The sequence below is a fragment of the Macaca fascicularis genome, chromosome 16, assembly GCF_037993035.2.
Source record: "Macaca fascicularis isolate 582-1 chromosome 16, T2T-MFA8v1.1".
NCBI classification, from domain to species: Eukaryota; Metazoa; Chordata; class Mammalia; order Primates; family Cercopithecidae; genus Macaca; species Macaca fascicularis.
The window spans coordinates 66,605,644-66,631,126 of record NC_088390.1 but is presented as its reverse complement, the minus strand read 5'-3'; the positions used below and the strand labels follow the sequence as shown (position 1 = coordinate 66,631,126).

At 42.4% G+C, this 25,483-nt stretch overlaps 1 protein-coding gene across 24 annotated transcripts in view; it reads left to right on the top strand.

Annotated features, from left to right (window-relative positions):
* The first annotated feature begins 903 nt into the window (after positions 1 to 903).
* Positions 904 to 25,483, top strand: part of LOC101866755 (leucine-rich repeat-containing protein 37A3) — a 42,088-nt gene continuing 17,508 nt past the window's right edge. For 5 of the 24 annotated variants that reach the window (XR_012425975.1, XR_012425976.1, XR_012425974.1 and 2 more), the window contains exons 1-11: positions 904 to 1,023; positions 2,484 to 2,617; positions 3,377 to 3,526; positions 6,129 to 6,190; positions 10,994 to 13,614; positions 15,347 to 15,418; positions 18,223 to 18,294; positions 20,781 to 20,852; positions 21,485 to 21,565; positions 24,725 to 24,796; positions 25,393 to 25,467. Coding sequence is in view for 18 of the 24 variants with exons in the window: in XM_074019935.1 (XP_073876036.1) it covers positions 11,045 to 13,614; positions 15,347 to 15,418; positions 18,223 to 18,294; positions 20,781 to 20,852; positions 21,485 to 21,565; positions 24,725 to 24,796; positions 25,393 to 25,467 (3,014 nt within the window). In the remaining 6 variants the exon portion in view is untranslated. Of the gene's footprint in view, positions 1,492 to 1,640; positions 1,741 to 2,483; positions 2,618 to 2,747; positions 3,527 to 6,128; positions 6,191 to 10,382; positions 10,485 to 10,993; positions 13,615 to 15,346; positions 15,419 to 15,671; positions 15,796 to 18,222; positions 18,295 to 20,780; positions 20,853 to 21,484; positions 21,566 to 24,724; positions 24,797 to 25,392; positions 25,468 to 25,483 lie in introns of those variants that run through there. The other 19 variants (XM_074019943.1, XM_074019940.1, XM_074019937.1 and 16 more) reach the window with 17 other exon arrangements.

The window sequence follows — 25,483 nt, the reverse complement described above, 5'->3', positions numbered from 1 at the left end:
CCGGGAGGCGGAGCTTGCAGTGAGCCGAGATGGTGCCACTACACTGCACTCCAACCTGGGTGACAGAGCAAGACTCCGTCTCAAAAAAAAAAAAAAAAAAAAATTACTCTGCATCTCATCATGTCATAGTATTTCTGTACTATTTATTTATTTATTTAGCAACGGAGTCTCACTCTGTTGGCCAGGCTGAAGTGCAGTGACGCGATCTCGGCTCACTGCAATCCATCATATGTATTCACTAATTTAATCTTCACAACAACTCTAAGGGGTGGGAACTATGTTTTTGCCCCATTTTACAGATATGAAATGAGGAGCTGTGTTGAAGGTGTTTTCTGTGGTTGATTTAAATAGAATTAATAAACTCCGAGAAAATATTCTTTTTTTTTTTTTTTGAGACAAAGTTTCACTCTTGTTGCCCAGGCTGGAGTACAATGGCGCTATCTCTGCTCACTACAAACGCTGCCTCCCGGGTTCAAGTGATTCTCCTGCCTCAGCCTCCTAATTTTTTTGGATTTTTAGTAGAGACGGGGTTTTTCCATGTTGGTTAGGTTGGTCTTGAACTCCCAACCTCAGGTGATCCGCCCGCCTCGGACTCCCAAAGTGTTGGGATTACAGGTGTGAGCCACCGAGACCGGCCAGAGAAAAGATTATTAATTGATGAAGGTTTTCTGGCCTAGCGTGGTGGCTCACGCCTGTAATCCCAGCACTTTGGGAGGCCGAGGCGGGCCCTCCCATCCAAGGGCCGAGACAGATACAGACAGCGATAAACACGAGACAGAGACGCCGTGGCATCTGCATCCCTCTCCCCATTCTGTCCCGCCCCAACGCTCTGACGGACACCATCCCTCAGCCAATGGCGCTCACAATGTGCCCTGGAAGGGCCAATGAGCGCCAGAGGAGGGTGGGAGATTTCCCGCCCCCACTTCTAGGCTTGGTTAAGCCATGCTGGAAGGTCCGGGGCTTTGGGAGCCGCCTTTGGCTCTAGTGCCCATGGGGTGGAGGCACGAATGGGCAGGAGTGACGGTGAGGCAGAGGAGGTGGCCCCCGACCTGGGGAGCCTGAGGGAGCCGCCCGGCTGGGAGGCTGGGGGCCTAGGGTCCCAGGGAGCAGGCACCGCCCAGGGCCCTGGAAGCGGCGGGGCTGGGGAAGAGGGGACGCTAGTGTGGGGCACGGGGACCCTCGCCCGGCGCCCACTCGTAGGCCTGGGCCGCAGGCTGCCGGCCGAGTTGCCGGGGGCCTGGCTGCCCGGGGGGCGGGCTGGGGCCAGGGCCGCAGCTGGGGGCGCGGAGCGGAGCTCGGGGCGCCAGGCCGAGCCGAAGTGGGACTGACTGACGCGGAGAGGAGGGGAAGTCGCATCCCACGTGCTGTCCCTTCTGAAGTGAGCCGGGCAACGGCCGCGGGGGGCCCCTGCCCTAAGCCCACCCCGCGCTCTCCCCTCCCTAACAATGGGAATGGGGCAGAAGGAGGCGCCCCACTGCGGAGGGATGAGGGGTAGGTTTGGGACTGGGGTCCGTGGTGCGGGGAGGTGCGACCTCAGGCTCTCGCCTCTCTGCTCCCGCTGGCTCTGGAGTTGGGGGCCCCGGTGGGGCTCTGAAGCCTGCCTCAGACTTGGGTCAAAAGTCAAACTGCTGCCCCCCCAGCCCGCCCCTACCCCAAAATCCGGTGAGCGGTAAGGAAAGTGATGCCAAGTCTTCGAAGCCTCAGTGACAAACGTATAGCAAGCACACGTCCACTCCAGAGGTGTTTATTTTTTATTTTTATTTAAATAAGGGTACTTTTCGACATTTAATTTTTAATGAGGTGGGTACTGTTATTTTTGTCCCTACTCGGGCAAGCCTCCATTTTAAGCGAAGCAGTAACTGGTTAAGCTGGAATTGTATTTAGGCCCGGGGCTTAAACGAGGATCCTACCAAAGGGCATTTAGTCCAGCCTCCAGGCAAATTTACCTTCCTCCCACCCTCAGAATTAAGTTGCTCGGTCTGCTTTTAACGATCTCTGGAGAAGAAGGATCTTTTATTTGTTTCTAGTACTTCAGTCAAGAGTAGGTTTTACTTTTCATGTGAAATTGACTCTGAAACTTAAGCATAATCTTGAGACAGTCGGGATGATTAGAGAGGTTTTACTTTGCTAAATACGATTAAATGTGGCAAGGGTCTTCTTTTAGATCATTAACAAATCACGTTAAATGTTTATGAAGTACCCTGGAAAATTATTCTTTCTGGGATTTTGGCTAATTATTTGATAAGCAATTTTACATTATCTAAAATATGTTACATATTTATTTCTCTTTTTATGTAAAGTGTGTTTCTGCACATATTTATGGAGACACACACACATTTGCCCTTTTCTAAAGGGGACTGTCTTTTCTATACGTCGTAAAATGTGGTGAGACAAGTAGTACTTCAAGATCCCTGCCCAGGTAGTTTAAACTATTTGCATTTTCTCGATTATTTTTTAGTCTAAATGCAAGTCCTCTCTTTCAGATACCTTCTTGAAACAAAAGATTTTCCTACCTGCTTATACTTGGTGATTGAGGGAATTACTAAGACTTCTTGCTCATTTCTGAGTATTGTCTTTATATCCTGACACTATGAATGCTATTTGGATGCCTCTTAAGGTAAGACGTGTTATTTTTTCATTACCAGCCTCATTCATTTTTCTTTAGAATTGGGAATATTGTAATTTTTGAATTTGCTATTCTTCAGTTCCTTTACATGCCATTTCTCTTGCTTGTGTTTGCTTCCTAGGATTGATTGGCTGTACCTTACTTTGTATTGCTGCTGTTCTTTGATTACTGGTGTGAACGTTTTAATGAAGTTCTTAAATTAACTTCCATTATAACGAAAGGCAGTGGTTTTTTTTTTTTTTTTGGAGACGGAGTCTCACTCTGTTGCCCAGGCTGGAGCAGTGGTGCATTCTCGGCTCACTGCAACCTCCGCCGCCCGTGTTCAAGCAGTTCTCTGCCTTAGCCTCCTGAGTAGCTGGGATTACAGGTGCCCGCCACCATGCCTGGCTAGTTTTTTGTATTTTTAGTAGAGACAGGGTTTCACTGTGTTGCTCAGGCCGGTCTTGAAAAGAAGTTATTTAATAAACTCCCTTAGTGTTATTAGACACTAGCTACTAAAATAGCCTTTTTACTAACCAGAACTATAGCCCAGCTTGAGATTGGCAGGTGTGATAAAAATATACTAAAATTGTTTTTAAAAATTTTACTTCCAAGATTTTAAAAAATTTAAATTCAATCCTGTGGATTAACTCAAGACATATTTTGCATAATATAGCCAGCTTCTGAAGCATATTTGTAACTTTAGGGTATAAAAAGAAGAAAAGAAAAATTTTACACCAACTGCCTGTAACTACCAACTTACTCTTGCAGCCGTTTTGATTTTTTGGTATATTGAAAAGTCTGATTCAGTTACTATCAGTGTATGGAATCACAAGAAGATCCATAAGAAACAAGGTGCTGGATTTCTCGGTTGTGTTCGTCTTCTTTCCAATGCCATCAGCCACCTCAAAGACACTGGTTGTGAGTAGATACTACTGCTTTTTAAAATAAAAAAGATATATACGTGTGTGTGTGTATGTGTATATGTACGTGTGCATATACATATATGCATACACTATATATGTATTCTCAAATATATGTACATAAATAAGATATATATTTGAGTATGTCGGTAGAGGTTCAAACACAACTTCTTGTGTATGTCTGAAACATTGGTAAAAATTCCTGGTCTAAATTTATTTTGTAGACTTAAAAATGAAACGTTTTAAATACGTGAAACTGACAGCTAAGTGAGAGCTGGTGCTTCATTTCTAGTTAATTTAAAAGTATTAAGAAATGATTGATATCCAGAATGGCAAAAAGAAAGGTGTCAGGAAGTATATGCCTTTTAAAATGTCTTAGTACCGTTTTCTGGTTTTGGTTGATTTGTGGACGAAATGTTTTTATTGAGGTGATTGGAGTATTTAAGGTGGCAGTTAAAGGGCAATTATGAAGGGATAAGAATGGTATAATATATAAAACAGCTGTGACAAAATTAGAAGTTAAAGAAAGATTAAACATTATTTTGAGAGTATGACAGCTCCATTAACTACTTAACTGTAGCTCAGTTTATCACCAACCTGGGCATTTAGAAGATTAGACCAAGATCAAGACATTAGAAGTGGTTTTCATAATGGATTTATAAGGTGACTTAGCACAATCAGGTGACAGTCTTTTGGGTGGGTCTTTCCATTGGAGCATAAATGGGAATTCCTTTTTCAACAGGTTCTTATTGTGTGTTTGTTTCTATAGAATTCTTTTTTATATAATGTAAAAAATACCGTTAGTCATTGTAATAGGATTTTAGCCCAGATTCTTATGCTAAACAAACTCGCATAGTATCTAAAGAAATTAATAGGCCGGGCGCGGTGGCTCAAGCCTGTAATCCCAGCACTTTGGGAGGCCGAGACGGGTGGATCACGAGGTCAGGAGATCGAGACCATCCTGGCTAACACGGTGAAACCCCATCTCTACTAAAAAATACAAAAAACTAGCCGGGCGAGGTGGCGAGCGCCTGTAGTCCCAGCTACTTGGGAGGCTGAGGCAGGAGAATGGCATAAACCCGGGAGGTGGAGCTTGCAGTGAGCTGAGATCCGGCCACTGCATCCCAGCCTGGGCGACAGAGCAAGACTCCGTCTCAAAAAAAAAAAAAAAAAGAAGGAAATTAATAAAAACCAGAGTAAATTTAGTATTGAGTGTTAAATATATTAAGAGATTGTCTCTTTTAATGTAGTGTGATACCATAGCATAGGTATGTATTGACCTTGTAAAAAAGAAAAAGGCAGAAAACTGAGCTAGAAGTTCTTAGTCCAAGGTATTTAAAGGCATCTGAGAAGTTCTTGTATTTCTGGGCTGACAGGGTAACCAACAGGAGAGAAAGGACAGTGGGATTGGAAAAAAACGAGTTGCATATTGCACTGTTTTCTTACTCAGCAAACTGAAAAATTATAGCTCAAATGTCTGACATTATTCCTAGTTCAATTTACCCAAGATTTATTGAAGACTGAATGTGCTACTTTCTAAACCCTGGCTGTATAAAGGAGAAAAAGGCATGAATCCTGTCCTCTGAGAAGGAAGGGCAAAGGCATGCTGGAGCATGCCACATTGGAAGGACTGAATAGGAGAGGAGGAGTTGCTCTGCAGAATCCACTGTATAGTCAACTTAGTAGCACCCATTTATTTTACAAAGAGAAAAGTGTCTAAATTTTTGGTTGGATAACTATGGACTGTAGTTTAAGGGCATGGATTTTTCTTTGTGTTTCTTGTGACTGTTTCATTGTATTAATTTATTTGACCTTTTTGACGTGCAGTAATACTGAATTTATCAAATATTCATTGAGCACCTACCTGATGCAATGTTCTACCAGGTCGGAGTGGAAAATACAAAGACTAAGATATGGTCTCCTCCTTTTATCAATTCACAAATAAGTAGACAGCGGCATACAGTTGTAAAAGCATTCAGCTATAAGTGCTGTAATCAAAGTAAAACCAGCGTGCTTTGGGTGACATTGTTCCTTACTGTAACTTTCAGGGTCAGACCAGTGTTATATCTCTTTTACAGATGAGGCATCTGAGAGAATAAGTGAGTTGCTCCTGAATGAGTTAGTGGCAGAACTGATGCAAACCCAGATTCTACAGTTTATTCTTGGCTTCTTATTAATACTTTTTTGTGTACATGTCATTTGAAATAGTTAGTTACAAAATAATAATGACAACTAACATTTGTTGACCACTTACGTCCCAGGCACTATGCTGAGGGTTTTGCATAATTATCTGATTTAATCCTTAAAAAAATATAAGGATTCACATATTGTCATATGTGAGAAAACCAAGGCTCAGGGATAAATTCCTTAAGAACAACAACTATTAAGACTCAGCCTAAAGTGGTCTAAAAGTTTTGGAGAGAAAATGACTGCATATTGGCAATGTAATACACCAGTACTTCATAGTTTTTGAAATCTGAATTCTTTAAATGATAGGTTTGATTTCTAATAGATTGTGGAAAATTATTGTCACTCTATAGATGTTAGAATCCCTGATATCAGGTAATGTTTTCATTGCTTTCTTTGTTGATTTCAAATAGATCAGAGGTTGGATTTATGCAAACTTGGGCCAAATGACAGTGATACAGTTAGAAGACAGTAGGTAAGTGTGGAATTTAAAGTTACATGAATTTTGGTTTCATTCAAACTGACCTAAAGTCTAAATACCTTTTAAATCAAAGTATAATAACTGTGACTTCATAGTGTTGGCCTGAATTAAATGAATTAGGTAAAATGTTACAGTGAATCCAGGATCCAGGTTAACTTAATTTTAAAAACTTTAATGTAAAAAAAATGTGTCGGCCGGGCGCGGTGGCTCACGCCTGTAATCCCAGCACTTTGGGAGGCCGAGGCGGGCGGATCACAAGGTCAGGAGATCGAGACCACGGTGAAACCCCGTCTCTACTAAAAATACAAAAAATTAGCCGGGCGCGGTGGCGGGCGCCTGTAGTCCCAGCTACTCAGGAGGCTGAGGCAGGAGAATGGCGTAAACCCAGGAGGCGGAGCTTGCAGTGAGCCGAGATCGCGCCACTGCACTCCAGCCTGGGCGACAGAGCGAGACTCCGTCTCAAAAAACAAACAAAAACAAACAAACAAAAAATGTGTCGTGAAGAACTGCTGATCCTTTAGGAAGTAATTCTTTCAAAGTATCCTAACATAGTAGAGCACTGCGTTCAGACTTTATAGATGTTATTAAAGTTTACTGAAAATAATTCTCAAAACTGGTTTTTTTAGTAAGAGGAGAGCATGCTATTGAACTTGTTTTAATGTTTAATGCCTTACAGCTTTAAAATCTATGCTAATTGAAGAAAAAACAGAATGAGCAATGGTAGTATAACACTGGAAAAAGGGAGAAATTGTTACTACTCATGAGACACTTAATAGCCTTACATGGTATTCAGGTGTCTTGAATTGACCTGGAGGGAAGGGCTTGATATAAAATTTGCTGAGATCTTTCTTAAGAATTGATAGAGATTTGATCAGGATGCATAGTATGGAAGGGCACTGTTCATCTTGGAGACTTCTTAAATTAACGAAGAAAAATGTGGCCGGGCGCAGTAGCTCACACCTGTAATCCCAGCACTTTGGAAGGCTGAGGCGGGTGGGTCACCTGAGGTCGGGAGTTCGAGACCAGCCTTGCCAGCATGGAGTAACCCCATGTCTACCAAAAATACAAAAAATTTGCCGGGCATGGTGGCGGGTACATGTAATCCCAGCTGCTCGAGAGGCTGAGGCAGGAGAATCACTTGTACTCGGGAGGCGGAGGTTGCAGTGAACCAAGATCACGCCATTGCACTCCAGCTGGGTAACAAGAGCAAGACCGTGTCTCAGAAAAAAAAAAAAAAAGAAAAGAAAAAAATCCAATAGGACTTTCAGTCTTCATGATAGAGCAGAACTTAGAATAAGATCATTTTGTTATGAACCCATCAGAGCAGTTTTAGTTACTGAAGGTACTTGAAGGACTTCATTTTACAAGACTGTGAATTCAGTTCATAGAGAGCTACCAGAGTAGCCACATAGCAAAACCCTATTTTGGTTATTTTACGGAAGTCTCTACACCAGCACCAGGGACTGGTTTCATGGAAGACAGTTTTTCCATAGACCAGGCTGGGGGTGGGGGTGGGGGTGGTTTCAGAATGATTCAAGTGCATTATATTTATTGTGTACTTTATTATCATTACATTGTAATATATAATGAACTAATTCTACAACTCACCATAATGTAGAATCAATGGGAGCCTGAGCTTGTTTTCCTGCAACTAGATGGTCCCATCTGTGGGTGATGGAGACAGTGACAGATCATCAGGCATTGGATTCTCATAAGGATCAGGCAACCTAGATCCCTTGTGTGTGCGGTTCACAATAGGGTTTGTGCTCCTATGAGAATCTGTTGTCGCCACTGATCTGACAGGAGGCGGAGCCCAGGTGGTAATGCTCACTCACCCGCTACTCACTCTTGCTGTGCAGCCTGGTTCCTAACAGACCCTGGACCAATACCCCACCCATCCATGGCCTGGGGGTTGGGGATCCCTGATCTACACTACAGCATTACTGATAATTCCTGTCATTCTTAGATTAAGAAGGGAGAGAGGACTGTATTACTACAGTTATGGACACAGTAGAGGGGTTAGTCTCCCCCAGCCCCAGGAGTAAGGAATGCTGGGCTGCTTGAACACAGGCCTTTTTAGAACTCCCTTCAAACAGGATCCCAGAGATGTGGGGAGAAACTAACTGGCCTTAAGAATGATTGTGCTACAGCTTTCGAAAACTATAATGCCTTTCAAATATGGCTTATTACTTGGATCTCAATATCTCCCATATATCTTGGGTGGAATATTTTGCTGAAGATCTTTCTGTCAATCATTTACAATCATGTGCTGCAAAACGATGTTTCGGTCAACAATAGACCACATATATGATGGCGGTGCCATAAGATTATGATGGAGCTATCCCTATACAGGTATACCATTTTTGTGTTTTGTTTTTTTGTTTTTTTGAGATGGAGTCTCACTCTGTTGCCCAGGCTGAAGTGCAACGGCGCGATCTCAGCTCACTGTAGCCTCCACCTCCCAGGTTGAAGTGATTCTCCTACCCCAGCCTACTGAGTAGCTGGGATTATAGGCACGCGCCACCACACTCAGCTAATTTTTGTATTTTTAGTACAGACTGGTTTTCGCCATGTTGGCCAGGCTGGTCTCAAACTCCTGACCTCAGATGATCCACCCACCTCGGCATCTCAAAGTGCTGGGATTACAGGTGTGAGCCACTGCACCCAAGCCCTGTTTTTATCTTTTATACAGTATTTTAACTGTAACTTTTCCAGGTTTACATACACAAATACCTGTCATTGTGTTACAATTGCCTTTATTATTCAGTACAGTAACATAGGGTACAGGTTTGTAGCCTAGGAGTCCTAGGCCCTACCATATAGCCTAGGTGTACTCTAGGCTACACCACCTAGGTTTGTGTAAGTATACACTATGATGTTAGCACAATGGTGAAATCACCCAGTGACACATTTCTCAAGCTCCTCACATGGCAGGCAATGCATGACTGCATATGAAAGCTCTTAAATAGGGAATAAGTTTCTAAATTAATCTCAAAAGAAAACAGTCATTATTTACTATTTATGAATTTTTTTTTTTTAAAGGAGCAAAAGTTTCATTTCAATGGGAACTTAATTTGGGGCTACAGTGTTATATTTAACTTTCACCCCAAAGTTGCAATGTGTTTTGAAGTTTTTCCCTGTAAAATAATTATTTTAATTCAATTTAAATAAAACCCACCCAGTAAACTTCAAGCTTTAAGAAGTCTAGGTTCCTATGAAATGTGAGAGGAAGTCAGCACTGATTTCACAAATCTAATTATAACAATAGATCCATCCCTAAGTGAGGTGAATCTTGGAATCCCTTCAATTTTATTTTTTATTTTAATTTTTTGAGATGGAGTTTTGCTCTTGTTGCCCAGGCTGGAGTGCAGTGTTGTGATCTCAGCTCACTCCAACTTCCGCCTCCCAGGTTCAAGCGATTCTCCTGCTTCAGCCTCCTGAGTAGTTGGGATTACAGGCATGCACCACCATGCCTGACTAATTTTGTATTTTTAGTAGAGACAGAGTTTCACCATGTTGGTCAGGCTGGTCTCGAACTTCTGACCTCAGTGATCCACTCACCTCGGCCTCCCAAAGTTCTAGGATTACGGGTGTGAGCCACTGTGCACGGCCCCCCTTCCATTTTAAAACCATCACTATGCACCCTGTGCCTCTGCTAGGCACTGGAATAAGATGAAGCACCTTCTTGGAGTTTACATGCTGATAATTGTGCCAGACAGTAATAAAATAGGTAAGAATGGCTGTGGGGGAAGTCAGCTGGGTCCTAGTTATAGCCCAATTTCAGGAAATTAACATGTTGACTTTAATAGCCTAAGCCTCCTCTCCATGTGCGCACACAGGGTAGATCTCTGAAGGGTGGCGCTGTAACTTCTAGAGTAATAGCTGTGTTGAGTCAAGGCAGGATGACAGTTCAGGCTCCTCCTAGGCTAGTGCAAAGGGCTCTTGACTCCGATTAAAGCCTTCTCTCCCAGACTGAATTGCCCACCCCCAACACCCCTCCTACAGAAAATGTGGAGTCCTCGCTTATTCCCTGGTAGCCCCTACCTAATAGGATGGTGAATTCATTATCAAACATGCAAAACATGCAACAAAAGATACCGAAAGTTTAGCGAAAATGGCAACATTTTGGAATAAATGACTGTAATGTGCGTTGTGCCTGCCACCCGAACTGGCGCCCATTTTGCAGCTCAGTTGCTCTCCCTGAAAGCAAGAGTATGCTCGGATTTCACCTTGGAGGAGGAAGAGTTCAGGCTGCCAGAGCCCGACTAGCACTTCTGAAGATCCTGAAGTGAGCTCCCCTGACTTATTTGGGAAGTTCTGCCGCGCCCCCACCCCACCACAACAGGCTGCTGGAGTCCTGGGACCACCCGGGTCTGCGGCCCAAATCCTTCCTCCCTAAGGGGAGGGGAGGGGTGTTCCGGCCGGGCGGGGTGGGAGGCGGGGCTTAGGAGGGATTGTGACCTAAGTTTGCCCTGGTTACATGGAGCAGATCTAGACTGGAGCCTAAAAAAGGTGACATAAATAAAGGTGTCATAAAGACGGGGCGGGGCGCACACTTATCAGAGGCGTGATGGTCTCAGGGCTGCCAGAATGACTCCCGCTCAGTGCGTGGCGCCAGCGCCTGTCATGTCCCTGCTACCTCTCTGGGGCCCACGGCTCCTCCTCACGTGGCAACTCCTGTGGCTACTAGTCCAGGAGGCTCAGCCTCTGGAGTGGGTCAAACACCAGCTCCAGCTGACCTCTAACACCCTGGGACCTACTGAACGTTGGTCTTCCGGCTTGTCTGATCTCCCACAGGAGACTCCCTATACGCTTACTCCCCGAATTCTGCAAGATGAATATTCAAATATGGATATACTGTATCCCAGCAGCCTGCCTCCAGAACTCCGGGTGAACTCAGATAAGCCTTCAGGGATCCCTGAGGAATTCCAGCAAGAGCCCAAAACTCAAAATCCAGAGACCCTGGAAGACATCCAGTCCTCTTCACTCCAGGAAGAAGCCCCAGGGCAGCTTCCACAGCTCCCTGAGGAGGTAGAACCTTATTCAACCCAGCAGGAGGCCCCAGCTCTGCTTCCAGAGTCCTCTATGGAAAGTCTAGCTCAAACTGAACCAAATCATGAGGTGACAGTTCATCCTCCAGGTGAGCATCAAGCTCATTATAACTTGCCCAACATTACAGTTAAACCTGCAGACGTGGAGGTTACCATAACTTCAGAGCCTACCAATGAGACAGAATCTTTCCAAGCCCAGCAGGAGGCCCCGATTCAGTTTCCAGAGGAGGTGGAACCTTCTGCAACCCAACAGGAGGCCTCAACTGAGCCTCCAGGTCCTCCTATGGAGCATGAACTTTCCCCCAGTGAGCAGGAGCAGCCAGCTCAGCCTTCTGAGTCTTCTGGGGAGGTTGAATCTTCTCAGACCCAGCAGGAGACCCCAGCTCAGCCTCCAGAAGAGACAGAACCTTCAGCAATCCAGGAAGAGGCCCCAACTGAGCTTCCAGGTCCTCCTATAGAGGCTGAACTTTTCCCCAGTGAGCAGGAGCAGCCAGCTCAGCCTTCTGAGTCTTCTGGGGAGGTTGAATCTTCTCCAGCCCAGCAGGAGACCCCAGCTCAGCCTCCAGAACATCATGAAGTCACAGTTTCACCTCCTGGTCACCATCAGACTCAGCATTCAGATTTGCCCAGTGTCTCTGTTAAGCCTCCAGATGTGCAGCTCACCATAGCAACAGAGCCTAGTGCAGAGGTGGGAACTTCTCCAGTCCCCCAGGAGGCTACAGCACAGCTCTCAGGGCCAGGTAATGATGTAGAACCTCCCACCATCCAGCATGGGGGCCCACCTTTGCCTCCAGAGTCATTGGAAGAGGCTGGACCTTCAGCAATTCAACAGACTTCAGTTCAATCTCCGGAACCTGTTAATAGTGAGAACCCTTCTCCAACCCAGCAGGAGGCTGCAGCTGAGCATCCACAGACCGCTGAGGAGGGTGAGTCTTCTCTAACCCAGCAGGAGGCCCCAGCTCAGACTCCAGAGCTCCCTAATGTAGTTGTAGCTCAACCTCCAGAGCATTCAAACCTGACTCAAGCCACAGTTCAACCTTTGGACCTGGGACTTACCATCACTCCAGAATCCGTGACAGAGGTTGAACTTTCTCCAACCATGCAGGAGACCCCAACTCAGCCTCCTAAGAAAGTTGTATCCCAACTTCCAGTACATCAAGAGATAACAATTCCAACACCAGGTCAGGATGAAGCTCAGCATCCAATGTCACCCAGCGTTACAGTTCAACCTTTGGACCTGGGACTTACCATCGCTCCAGAACCCACTACGGAGGCTGAACATTCTACACCCCTGAAGAAGACTATAGCTCCTCCAAAACATCCTAAGGTGACACTTCCACATCCAGACCAGGTTCAGACTCAGTATTTACACCTAACTCAAGCCACAGTTCAACCTTTGGATCTGGGGTTTATCATCACTCCAGAATCCACAACAGAGGTTGAACTTTCTACTGTCCTGACGACTACAGCTCCTCCTCCAGAACACCCTGAGGTGACACTTCCACCTTCAGACCAGGTTCAGACTCAGGATTTACACCTGACTCAAGCCACGATTCAACCTTTGGACCTAGGGCTTACCATCACTCCAGAATCCACAACAGAGGTTGAACTTTCTCCAACCATGCAGGAGACCCCAACTCAGCCTCCTAAGAAAGTTGTACCCCAACTTCTAGTACATCAAGAGGTAACAATTCCAACACCAGGTCAGGATGAAGCTCAGCATCCAATGTCACCCAGCATTACAGTTCAACCTTTGGACCTGGGACTTACCAGCACTCCAGAACCCACTGCGGAGGTTGAACCTTCTACAGCCCTGATGACTACAGCTCCTCCTCCAGAACACCCTGAGGTGACACTTCCACCTTCAGACAAGGGTCAGGCTCAGCATTCACACCTGATTCAAGCCACAGTTCAACCTCTGGCCCTGGAGCTTACCATAACTACAGAACCTACTACAGAGGTTAAACCATCTCCAACCACAGAGGAGACCTCAACTCAGCCTCCAGACCCGGGGCTTGCTGTAACTCCAGAGCCCATTACAGAGACTGGACATTCTACAGCCCTGGAGACGACTACAGCTTCTCATTCAGACCAGGTTCAGACTCTGCATCAAAGCCTGACTGAAGTCACAGGTCCACATACTGAACTAGAACCCACTCGGGATTCACTGGTACAGTCTGAAAGTCACGCCCAAAATAAGGCTTTAACTGCATCAGAGGGACAGAAGGCCTCCACAAGCACCAACATATGTGAGCTCTGTACCTGCGGAGATGAGACACTGTCATGTGTTAATCTCAGCCCAAAGCAGAGGCTCCGCCAAGTGCCTGTGCCAGAGCCCAACACCTACAATGGCACCTTCACCATCTTGTAAGAATCACCTTTCCCCAGTTGTCCTCTGTCTCCTGCCTGACATGGCAGCCTTTTCCTGGAGGCCTTCCTGGCTTTCTTTATCTCCCCAAGCCATACTGACAACTGACTTTCTGCTTTCACCTTTGCTTGTCAACTCTCCCTTCTCATTCTCCTTTAATGTTAGACCCATTCTCCAGTCTTCTACTTTTACTCCAGCTTTTACTCTTACTTGTTTTCTCATCCATTTTTATTTAGCCCCATTACATCATTGCTTAACCGCCACTCTCCTCCCATTTTGCTTCACCCTCTTTACAGCAGCCTGTCCCTCTCCCGATTTCAGTGATGAGGCTCTAAGTGGTTAAGAGTTGATTCCGGAGCCAGGCTACCTGGGGTTGAACCCAGGTCTGTTTATTAGGTTGGTGACCCAGAGCAAGTTATTCCGCTCTGTGACTCAATTTCCTCACCTTTCAACTGGGGGTTATGCTAGTTCCCATTTCATAGGATTGTTGTGAAATGTAGGTGAGTGAATATATGAAACACTTCATCAGTGCCTAGCATATGTAGGAGTGTTGGCTGTTCACATGATTACTCAGTCCTTTAGTTATGTCCACAACTCATCGTTGTCCCTGGCTTTCTATATGTAGCACTCGTTTTGTGTCAAACCCAGGGCCAAGTATGCTACTGTCTCCAGAACATGAAAATGATAGGAGGGAAGAAATAGAATAGGCATAAAAAGGGAGGTATATATAATTAATCACTAAAAGAAAATGCATACTATCGGTACTAGAATTTACCAGAATCTGTGATCCTTGAGGTGCGGAGATCAAGGAAAGCTATATGGATAAGCTAAAACTTTACTTGGGTCTTAAAGACTAGCTGTAATTTGTTAAATAGAAAAAAAATGGGAGTACAGTCTAGGCAAAGGCATGGCTACAGGTATGGTTGGAATTTAGTAGACCAATCTGGCTGCAAAGAATTAGGTGAGGGAGCAATGCAGATATGATTATGTAAAACCTTGACTATCAGCTATAGGAGTTTGAAAGTTACACAGTGAGGTATGGAAAGCCATTGAAAGTTTCCAAGCAAGAGAGGTTAAATTACTAAAACAGGAGAATTATTTTATTTTGTTTTTTGCTTTATGTTCAAGTGTAGACATGCAAAGGATTATTTTAGAATCCATATGTAGAGCGCCCAAAAGGAATAGCTTATTTCAGGGAGACAACATAGAAAGGTCTCGCAAAACGTAGGAGTCAAGTGTGAAGGGGCCAAATCAGATGGGTTGTAATAAGAGTGGAAAGAAAAAGCCTAGGATGTTTCAGCAGAGGGCAAAGCTTTGGTGCTACCTGGCATAGGGTTTCTTTCTACTTATTTATTGATAGTGATAAGCTTTTGCCCATTTTTTCTGTTGAATTATTTACCATTTTTGTATTGATTTGTAGGAGTTTGTTTAGACACATAAGTGCTTTTTGATAAAATACTTACATTCAAAGTAATTAACTGGCATCGTCTGTCCAAGAGATGGGACGGATAGGAAGTTAAGCTTCCAGGAGATGCCTCATCATTTGTGCCAGTGGCCCCGCATTGTTTCTTGATGAATTGTGCAAACTGGGAAGCTGATAGCTCTGGAAATGAGAAAGCAGGTGTTATTTTCTGTAACTGAATATCCCCGACAAGGTTGCCACGATTCTTTTACTTATCCTGTTCATTCTTTTCCTACCTATTCAAGGATATAAACTGTGTTTCTTCACAGAAATTTCCAAGGAAACTATATTTCTCACATTGATGGAAATGTATGGAAAGCATACAGTTGGACCGAGAAACTGTGAGTATATATTCTCTCTGAATATGACAGAAAACTAACTGCATTGTAAGATCCTTCTCGGTCCAGAATTTTGAGGTCAATACCTCTGAAAAAAGATATTTCCCCTCCATTCCCCAAATCAGCCTCTGTTGATTGCAATCCTATGGTTTTTTTAAAATTAAATTTGGTAGGCTCTCTTTAAGAGGCAACTTAAATTTATTTATCATACAAATAATACATGGTTATATTCTCTTTTTTCCTCTTTTTTTTTCAGAGTCAGGATATTACTTTGTCCCCCAGGCTGGAGTGCAGTGGCACAATTACATCTCATTGCAGCCTTCACCTCCCAGCCTCAAGCGATCCTCCCACCTCAGCCTCCCAAGTAGCTGGGACCACAGGTGCATGCCACCACGCCCACCCAATTTTGTATTTTTTGTAGAGACAGGGTCTTCCCATGCTGCTTAGGCTGGTCTTGAACTCCTGAGCTCAAGTTCTCCTCTCACCTTGGCCTCCTAACATCCTCATATTACAGGCATGAGCCACTACCCCCAGCCCGATTCTATTTTTAATGTGTAAAAATGCAATAACAGGTATAACAAAAACCCTCCTTGTGCCCTACTCCCTCATCCCTGAGGTAATGCTACTCTGCATTTAGTGTACATCCTTCCAGACTTTTTCCCATTTGCCTACATACATATTTACATAAAGCAAAATAGATTTGCTGTGTGATTTTAAAAATCTTTTTTCTTTACATAAATGGTAACATCTTGCAATTTGATTCTTTCCCTTCATGATATGCCTTAGATTTCTTTCCTTCCAGTACTCAGATGGTGACCCCATTCATTTAAACTCCTGAATCATCCATAGTCTGGATGCATCATAGTTTATTTAATAATTCCCCCATTGATGAATGTTTAGATTATGCTTAGTTTTCTTGTTACATGCATTGCTGCAGTGAAATCCCTGTACATGCTTCTTTGTGAACATGGGCAAGTATTCCTGTAGCATAGATACCTAGAAATGGAATTGTTGAAGTGAAGACTATGTAGATATAAAATTTTAATTGCCCTCAAAAATGTTGTGCCAACTTACTCTAAGTTGGAAAATACCCAGCGGTGAAAAGGTGTGGGGAGATGACATCATTCATTTCCCCACACCTTTTCACCGCTGGGTATTCTCCAACTTTTTGTTGATGTTATGGATGAATAAAAGGGATTCCACCTAAATTTGAATTTTTCTGATTACTCATGAATTTATTTAAATATCATTATATGTTTATGGAACATTTGTGTTTCTTCTCTGAGTATTCTATCCTTTGTTCTTTTTCCTGTTGAATTGTTTTATCCTTTTCTTACTGATTTGTAGAAGGAATTGATTTAGACACAAATGATTTTGGAAAAAATGCTTACATTCGAAGTAACTGGCATTTTTCACAACAGTTTGTGTGTCACATTACCAGTTCAACTTATATAGACAAGCCATACATGAGTTCTAAATTAAAAATAAAACACATGCTAGGTGCGGTGGCTCACGCCTGTAATCCCAGCACCTTGGGAGGTCTAGGCAGGTGGATCACCTGAGGTCAGGAGTTTGAGACCAGCCTGGCCAATATGGTGAAACCCCGTCTCTACTAAAAATGCAAAAATTAGGCAGGTGTGGTGGTGGGTGCCTGTAATCCCAGCTACTTGGGAAGCTGAGGCAGGAGAATTGCTTTATTTATTTTTTGAGACCTAATTTTGTTCTTGTCGCCCAGGCTGGAGTGCAATGGTACGGTCTTGGCTCACTGCAACCTCCACCACCTCCACCTCCTGGGTTCAAACGATTCTCCTGCCTCAGCCTCCCGGGTAGCTGGAATTACAGGTGCCTGCCACCATGCCCAGCTAATTTTTATATTTTTAGTAGAGACAGCGTTTCACCATGTTGACCAGGCTGGTCTTGAACTCATGACCTTAGGTGATTCACCTGCCTTGGCTCCCCAAAGTGCTGGGATTACAGGTATGAGCCACCATGCCAGGCCAGAGCTACATTTTAAAAGCAAGACAATTATTACAAAAGTCAGGATAGTTGTTACCTAATTTGGGTTAGAGAGAGGGATTTGATTGGAAAGGGGCACACTGGGGCTTCTGGGATGCTAGCAATGTTCTTTTGTAACAATATGGGTATCTCCTTTTTAATTATTAAACTGAATGTTTGGCCAGGTGAGGTGGCTCATGTCTGCAATCGCAACACTTTGGGAGGCAGAGACAGGAGGATCACTTGAGCCAGGAGTTTGACACCAGTCTGGGTACAGAGTGAGACCCTGTCTCAGAAATTAAATTAAATAAAATACAAAGAACATTGATGTCCTGTACACTGTATGCACATTGTAGTTCTCACATTTTTTTTGATGGGGGTAAAAGGTTGAATGGCTTCACTTGCAGCCCTGACATGGTTCCATGTGGGGCTTTCATTAGGTTTGGGAAAAGAGGAGAAAATGGAAGTTCTGCTGATCTTGGTGCCACCCAGAGGTGGATTCTAACAGGGACTTTGGGATCTAGAGAGGAGGCAGTTTGGTGGGAAGAGTGGGTAGGGGTGTGCTTGTGTGTGTGTGCGCTTTCCTGTGTGTGCCTGTGTGTGTGCGTGTGTGTGTGTGTGTGTGTGTGTAGTGGTGGACAGAGATGGACACAACAAGGAAAATGTAAGGAAAGGTTTGAATGAAAGCAGAGCAGATACCACCGTCTTGAAATGACCATGACCCAGCTTTCCCCCACATGCAGGACATAGTCCTGTGTGGCAAATAGTTGTACTTTGCATTTTAATCTAGAAATAACTTTTTCATTTTCCAGAATTCTGAATGAAAATTATTTGACTGAATTACATAAAGATTCATTTGAAGGCCTGCTATCCCTCCAGTATTTGTAAGTTAGTTAATCACATTTATGAGTTTTTAGTCGTATTATCTGTAAAATGAATAAGGGGTTCAAATTAGATAATCTCTAAGATTTCTTCCAGCAATAAAATTCTGCAATTCTGTAGGTTTGTATAGGGTCTCAGCCCATCTCTAGCATTAGCTATGTCCTGTGCATTTTCAGTTTTTAAATTATATAGACAAAATGCAGACAGAAAAAAGTTTCACATGGTAAGAAGATCTGAGCAGTGACTGACACTCATATGAACCTTGTTTTATAAGGGTTCACACACCATCTTCTATTCAGTCTACAACCAATAGATCAAATCTAATCTATGGTCTATTTTTAAATAGCCCATTAAGTTAAGAATGCTTTCTGCATTTTTAAAGGACTATGAAAGTAAAAGAAAAGAAAGAGAAATATGTGAGAGAGATCATATGTAGCCCACAAAGCCTAAAATATTTACTGTCTGACTTTCACAAAAAAAGATTTGAAAAAGTTGGTTTAGTAGGATGAAAGGAATTAAAGTTAACTTCAGATTGTTGCCTAAAGGAGAAGAAAATATAGACCACCTACATTCATTTGAACATCATTAATCCAGAAATTTTTGGTAATTTAATATGAATTAACACTAAATATTAAAAATCAGCTGAATTGTATAAATAATAGAACAAGAATATTAAGCTACCAATAGAATAGACTGGTATTAAGGGTTTCATTTCAGGAATTGTTATATGAAAACAGATGTTTAAAATGATGGTTAAGTGGTAGAGCTAGAAATGTTTACACTAAGAAGCATACCAGAAATGCCCCTAACTCTTCACCAACTACAAAATAACTGTCTCCCCAGCCCTGTTACCAAGAAAGGGATACCTGCATAGTATTTCTGTCTGGTTAGAGACAAGAAAATACTATGTTCATTGCTATGGAAGCTTGATTCTTATCCTTTGTCCATAGAGGTGTGTATGTCGTTAATCCTTATTAAGCTCATTAGTGATGCTGTTTTGCAAACAGATTCTTTCAAATGTAGAGGAATTAAGGCAAGTGGATATAAAGACCCTCAAGTGGATGCCAAAGTGCTACAGTGGCCATGAAGTAATAAAACTACATTTCCTTTAAAATAGTCATTTTCCTTCTACTCCCCCAGTTATTCATTTATTTAACAAATACTTGAATTTGCTTTATTTCCATGTGTCAGTTTTAAAACATGGTGGGCAATGCAGATGAGCAAAACCTAGTCCATGCTTGCAAGGAGTTTATGCTCAGAAGAAATGGGATAAAAAATAACTACATTAAAAAGAAGAAATGGATGTGGGCATGAGGAGGGATACATTGTTTCTGGAGCATAGAAAAGGGGAAAATGCCTTCAATCTGGACCCAGGAAGATGTTACTAGAACAATGCCATTTGAATAGGACTTTGAAGGGCCATTGTGTAACATCGGACAGACATCTTAGGGAAAATATTCTAAACTTGCAAAAGGAAAATGGGAGAAGGGCAAACCACAGGAAAGTGTTCGAGGAATGCCATGAGTACCTGTAGAGTACAAGGAGGGAGAGTAGGAAATTGGAACCAGATCTTCTAGGGCTTTGAATGCCCAGCTGAGGAACCATCATGGGGAACTGTGTTACCACAGCAGTGCTGTAGATAGATCTGCATCACAATCACTGAGAGGGCGTGTTAGAACTCAGTTCCGGACTCCGCCCTCGTGGTTACTGATTCAGTTGGTCTAGAGTGGGACCAAGAATTTGCATCTTCAATAATTTCCCAGGAGATGCTGGTCTTTGCAAACCACTTCTGGAGAGTTTATCTGATGACTGTGTGCAGGATAGTTTAGGAAGGGAGAGACTAGAGATGGAGACATCAACCAGACAGCGTTACACCATCCAGGTAAAGAGGGAGGGACAAGCCCCATCACTGTATAACTGAAGAAATTGCTTTCATGAAATATTAAAGCAATATAAAACCAAAAGTGAGTTTCTATTAATATGATAGAAATTGATTCTATGAATATGATTTGAATTAGTTCAAAGTTATGTGTTAGTTAAAGGGGTAACTTCCTTTCAAATGATGTGAAAGGATGTCTTTTATTTCTTCTGATATTGAACTGGCTTAGGAAAACAGACCTAAACTAGGAAGGTGTATAAATGTGAGGCTATTTTTTTTAGTATTAGAAACTATATGTAAAACTTTGAGCTCATAATCTAGGATTTGATGAGACTACAAAAGGGCATCTAATCAAGTCTGCTGCTCTCAGGAAAAATTCATTCCAAAGTCTATTAAGATGTATATTCTATTTATGAAAACCATGAAGGTGAGACTCTAGGAGAGGTATGGGCAGGGTTAGGGGCTCTGGAAAGTTCAAACACAAGTCGAGACATTTAGAGTTGAGATGAAAAATGTGTATTCAATATTATTCTAAACTCTTGCTATTATTCATACTAATCAACCTCTAATAACTAATCAAGGCAATATTTTTCTTTTACTTTTTCCTAGAGATTTATCCTGCAATAAAATACAGTCTATTGAAAGACATACATTTGAACCACTACCATTTTTGCAATATATGTAAGTTACAAATATAACTTGATTACATTTGGAATTTTTATAAAACTTAATTATAAACCTCTTTGAAATACGATTAAAATTTTACCAGTAGGAAGCTACTAAAATTATATAGCAAATCCTTTTTGTCTCAGCAAAGATTAGTGTGAGAATTACAAAGATCATAGTGAATCATGAGAAAGCAGTGGTTCTCAACTGGTGTGATTTTGTACTCAGGTGACATTTGGTAATGTCTGGATACAGTTTTGGTTGACAAAACTGTGGGTGTGCTCCTGGCATCTAGTGGGCAGAGGCCAGGGATGCTGCTAAACATCCTCCAAGGTACAAGACAAATGCCCACAGCAAACAGTTATAGAGTCCAAAATGTCGATGGTACTGAAGTTATGAAATCCTGTTCTAGAGAAATAAAGATCACTTATCACAGGTATTTACTGAGCATTCACTGTTTTGTAGCTAATACACCACATGTGCAATGCTAAAGTATAAATCATAAGCCAGTATCTTCCACAGTGAGATTTCCTTAGTGCATAGAGAAAGGATTAGGGTTATGTTGCATCCTATATAAATTAGAATCACAGCAAATGATAAATGTTCTGAAATTTTTTTTTTATTTTGGCTTGTGTCTTTTTTTGTAGAAATCTTGGTTGCAATTTACTCACAGAACTGAGCTTTGGAACATTTCAGGCCTGGCACGGAATGCAGTTTTTACACAAGTTGTAAGTGAAATAGAAGATGAATACATGTAAACAACTATTTATGTATAAAAATACATACAATTATTGGTTAGCTGGGTACAATTCCATTATGAACTCTGAAAAGGATGTCTTAAGATCCATTCATTTTTCTCAAATGGGGAAACTAAGGTACAAAGAGGCCAAGAGACGTACATAGCTTATATATGACTTGCTCTGCTTGTGCTAGTTCTGACCTTTGGCATGGGCAAGAAAAGGCATCAAACAAGTGACCCTCAAATTAGCCTTGTTGCTGGGTAAGGTGGCTCAGGCCTGTAATCCCAGCACTTTGGGAGCCACATGTTCTCACTTACAAGTGGGAGCTATACATTGAGTACATATGAACAAAGAAAGGAACAACAGGTACTGGGGAGCTGTTGTTCCCGTGGCAGGTGGGAGGAGGGTGAGAATCAAAAAGCTACCTATTGTGTACTATGCTTATTACCTGGGTGACAAAATAATCTGTACACCAGACCCCATGACATGCAATTTACCTGTATTAGAAACCTGCACATGTACCCCTAAACCTAAAATAAAAGTTATAAAAAATAAATGAAGGCTGGGCGTGGTGGTGGCTCATGCCTGTAATCCCAGCACTTTGGGAGACCAAGGTTGGTAGATCACCTGAGGTCAGGAGTTCGAGACCAGCCTGACCAACGTGGTGAAACCCCGTCTGTACTAAAAATACAAAAATTAGCCGGGCATGGTGGCAGGTGCCTGTAATGCCAGCTGCTCAGGGGGCTGAGGCAGGAGAATCGCTTGAACCCGGGAGGCGGAGGTTGCAGTGAGCTGAGGTCATGCCATTGCACTCAAGCCTGGTGATAGAGCGAGACTCTGACAGAGATGGGGTTTTACCAAGTTGGTCAGGCTGGTCTGGAACTCCTGACCTCAGATGATCCGCCCGCCTTGGCCTCCCAAAGTGCTGGGATTACAGGCATGAGCCACCATGCCTGGCCAATAAATGGAAATGTTGACTCAAAAGAAGGAAGGGAGGGAGGGAAATGAAGAAAGAAAGAGAAAGAAAGAAAAGAAAAATGTAAAAACCCGTAAAGTTAAAGTAAACCCTTTTTCTTCCTACAGATTAAGCACGAGTTCAGATTACAGCTTTGCTTCTTTTTTCTTTCTTTCTTTTCTTTTTTTTTGAGGGGGGGATGGAGTTTTGTTCTTATTGCCCAGGCTGGAGTGCAATGGCACGATCTTGGCTCACCGCAACCTCTTCCTCCCAGGTTCAAGCGATTCCCCTGCCTCAGCCTCCTAGTAGCTGGGATTACAGGCATGCGCCACCACACCCGGCTAATTTTGTATTTTTAGTAGAGATAGGGTTTCTCTATGTTGGTCAGGCTGGTCTTGAACTCCCGACCTCAGGTGATCTGCCTGCCTCAGCCTCCTACAGTGCTAGGATTACAGGCGTGAGCCACCGCACCCGGCAGTTTAGCTTCTCAATAGCTTGGTGACCTAGGACAAGTTGTGTAACCTCAGTTTCCTCATTTATAAAATAGGGCAATAATATCTAGCACATAAGGTTGTTGTGAGGATTAAATGTGAAATACCGATCACAAACACCTAGCAGCCCAACAGATACTCACTGTAATAATTATTATTTTTATAATTTCTGCAATAGTGATGATTCTTGGGTTAATGTAAAGGCTGATTTTCTTTTATTTCTTCCTGTTTCTTTTCTTTTTCTTGTTCACTTAAAAGAATTAAAAAGAAAATAGATTGCAGCATTTTGGAATAAAAAATCCCATCGAAATGAATGTATTCATTTTATTGACATATAAACAAAATGTCATTTGTTTATTCAATAAACTTTTTTTTTTTTTTTTGAGACAGTTTTGCTCTTGTTGCCCAGGCTGGAGTGCAGTGGTGCGATCTTGGATCACGACAACCTCCACCTCCCAGGTTCAAGCGATTCTCCTGCCTCAGCCTTCCCAAGTAGCTAGGATTACAGGCATGCACCACCAAACCCAGCTAATTTTATATTTTTAGTAGAGGTGGGATTTCTCCATGTGGGTCAGGCTGGTCTCAAACTCCCGACCTCAGGTGATCTGCCCACCTCAGCCTCCCAAAGTGCTGGGATTACAGGCATAAGCCACCACGCCTGGCCCAATAAACATTTATTAAATGCCTGGTAAATTTCAGACATCATGCCAGGCACAGGGATGACAATGAGAATAAGATGTGGTCTCTGCCCTCAAGGAGCTGATAGTCCAGGAGACTGACAAGTAGACAGGTGATTACATGCAATGTAACAAAGGCTGTGATGTCATACAAGAAGACAAGTGGGAGTATATGATGGGAGTATGGTTTTGACCCGTTCCTTCTCTTAGATTTATCCCTTTTTCTTTGGCTATAAAGCAAAAGAATTGGTCCTATTTTTTTCCTTAACTGTGCAGATTAAACCATGAATTTGAAAAACTTTGCAAAGATAAAAGGCAAGCAGTCAGGCACAGTGGTTCACACCTGTAATCCTAACACTTTGCTAGGCTGAAGGGAGTGGATCACCTGAGGTCAGGAGTTCAAGACCAGCCTGGCCAACATGATGAAACCCAGTCTCTACTAAAAATACAAAAATTAGCTGGGAGTGGTGGCGGGCACCTGTAATCCCAGCTACTCAGGAGGCTGAGACAGGAGAATCGCTTGAACCCAGGATGTGGAGGTTGCAATGAGTCAAGATAGAGCCATTGCTGTCCAGCCTGGGTGACAGAGCAAGACTCCATCTCAAAAAAACAAAACAAAACAGCAACAACAACAAAAATGAGCAACTTGAATTATGGACAAGCAACCTGAATTATGGTGGACACTAGAAATAGTGTTTCCTACAGAGTCGGGGCTTCCTACCAACATAGTCACTTCCAGGGTTTTTGACCTGAAAAATTCTGTGGCATATTTTTTCTTTGCTGTCCACTTTTTTTAATTTTTTCTATTTCTTCCCCTGTTTCTCTCCTCTACTTTATCTTCTAGAGATCTAGGTAGTTCCCAAAGGAATAGTGCTTTATGAAGTCTAATGGTGATTTATTAGGTAAAAACAGAAAATGATTTTTTTTTTACCTACAAGTTCCATACCAAAAAATGAATATAAACGTTTTATGCAATTTCACACTTTGAAAATGCAGATAATTTTAATTATATTGCATTTTTCAGAATTCTCAATCGCAATCCTCTGACAACTGTTGAAGATCCGTATCTCTTTAAATTGCCGGCATTAAAATATTTGTAAGTACTGTAGTACTTTCATGAGTTATGAGATGATTTATGCTCTTTTTAAATTTTTCATCAAAGATTAAGTATTTTGCATTTAGGCTAAAAAGTCATAATTTAAATTTTAACTGAGTTATTGAAAAAAGTTATTGGCAAAGAAAAGGATTAAGAAAGGATGTGTAATGGTCAAGACAGCCAGCAGGGAAAGAGAACAGTGTTGAAGAACCTGTATAGATTTGGAACATGTAGACACATGGAAGAATATTACTTAACCAAGAAAGCAAAGAAGAATAGGTGTTCATTATTCTAAAAAGGAAGAAAAGGGTAAATAATCAAGATGGGTGAATGCAATATGAAATGAGAAGTAAGATAAATGGTAAAAAAAAAAAAAAAAAAGTGTGAGTTCTATTCTTGAATATCATTAATTTGATGATGTAAATCAAATTTCTTTAATAAGAGGTCTCTGGAATTCTGCGGCAAATAAACTGTTGAGCTGGCTTGTTTTATAGAGAAGCCAATATTGAAGTAATCACATGTCTTTGAATTATCTTTTTAAGTACAGAATTTTTTATTGGGGTTCATATCATGAATATTTCGGCTTTCTTCTTCAGAGACATGGGAACAACTCAAGTCCCACTTGCAACACTTAAGAACATTCTCACGATGACTGTTGAACTGGAAAAACTGTAAGTTATTTTTTTC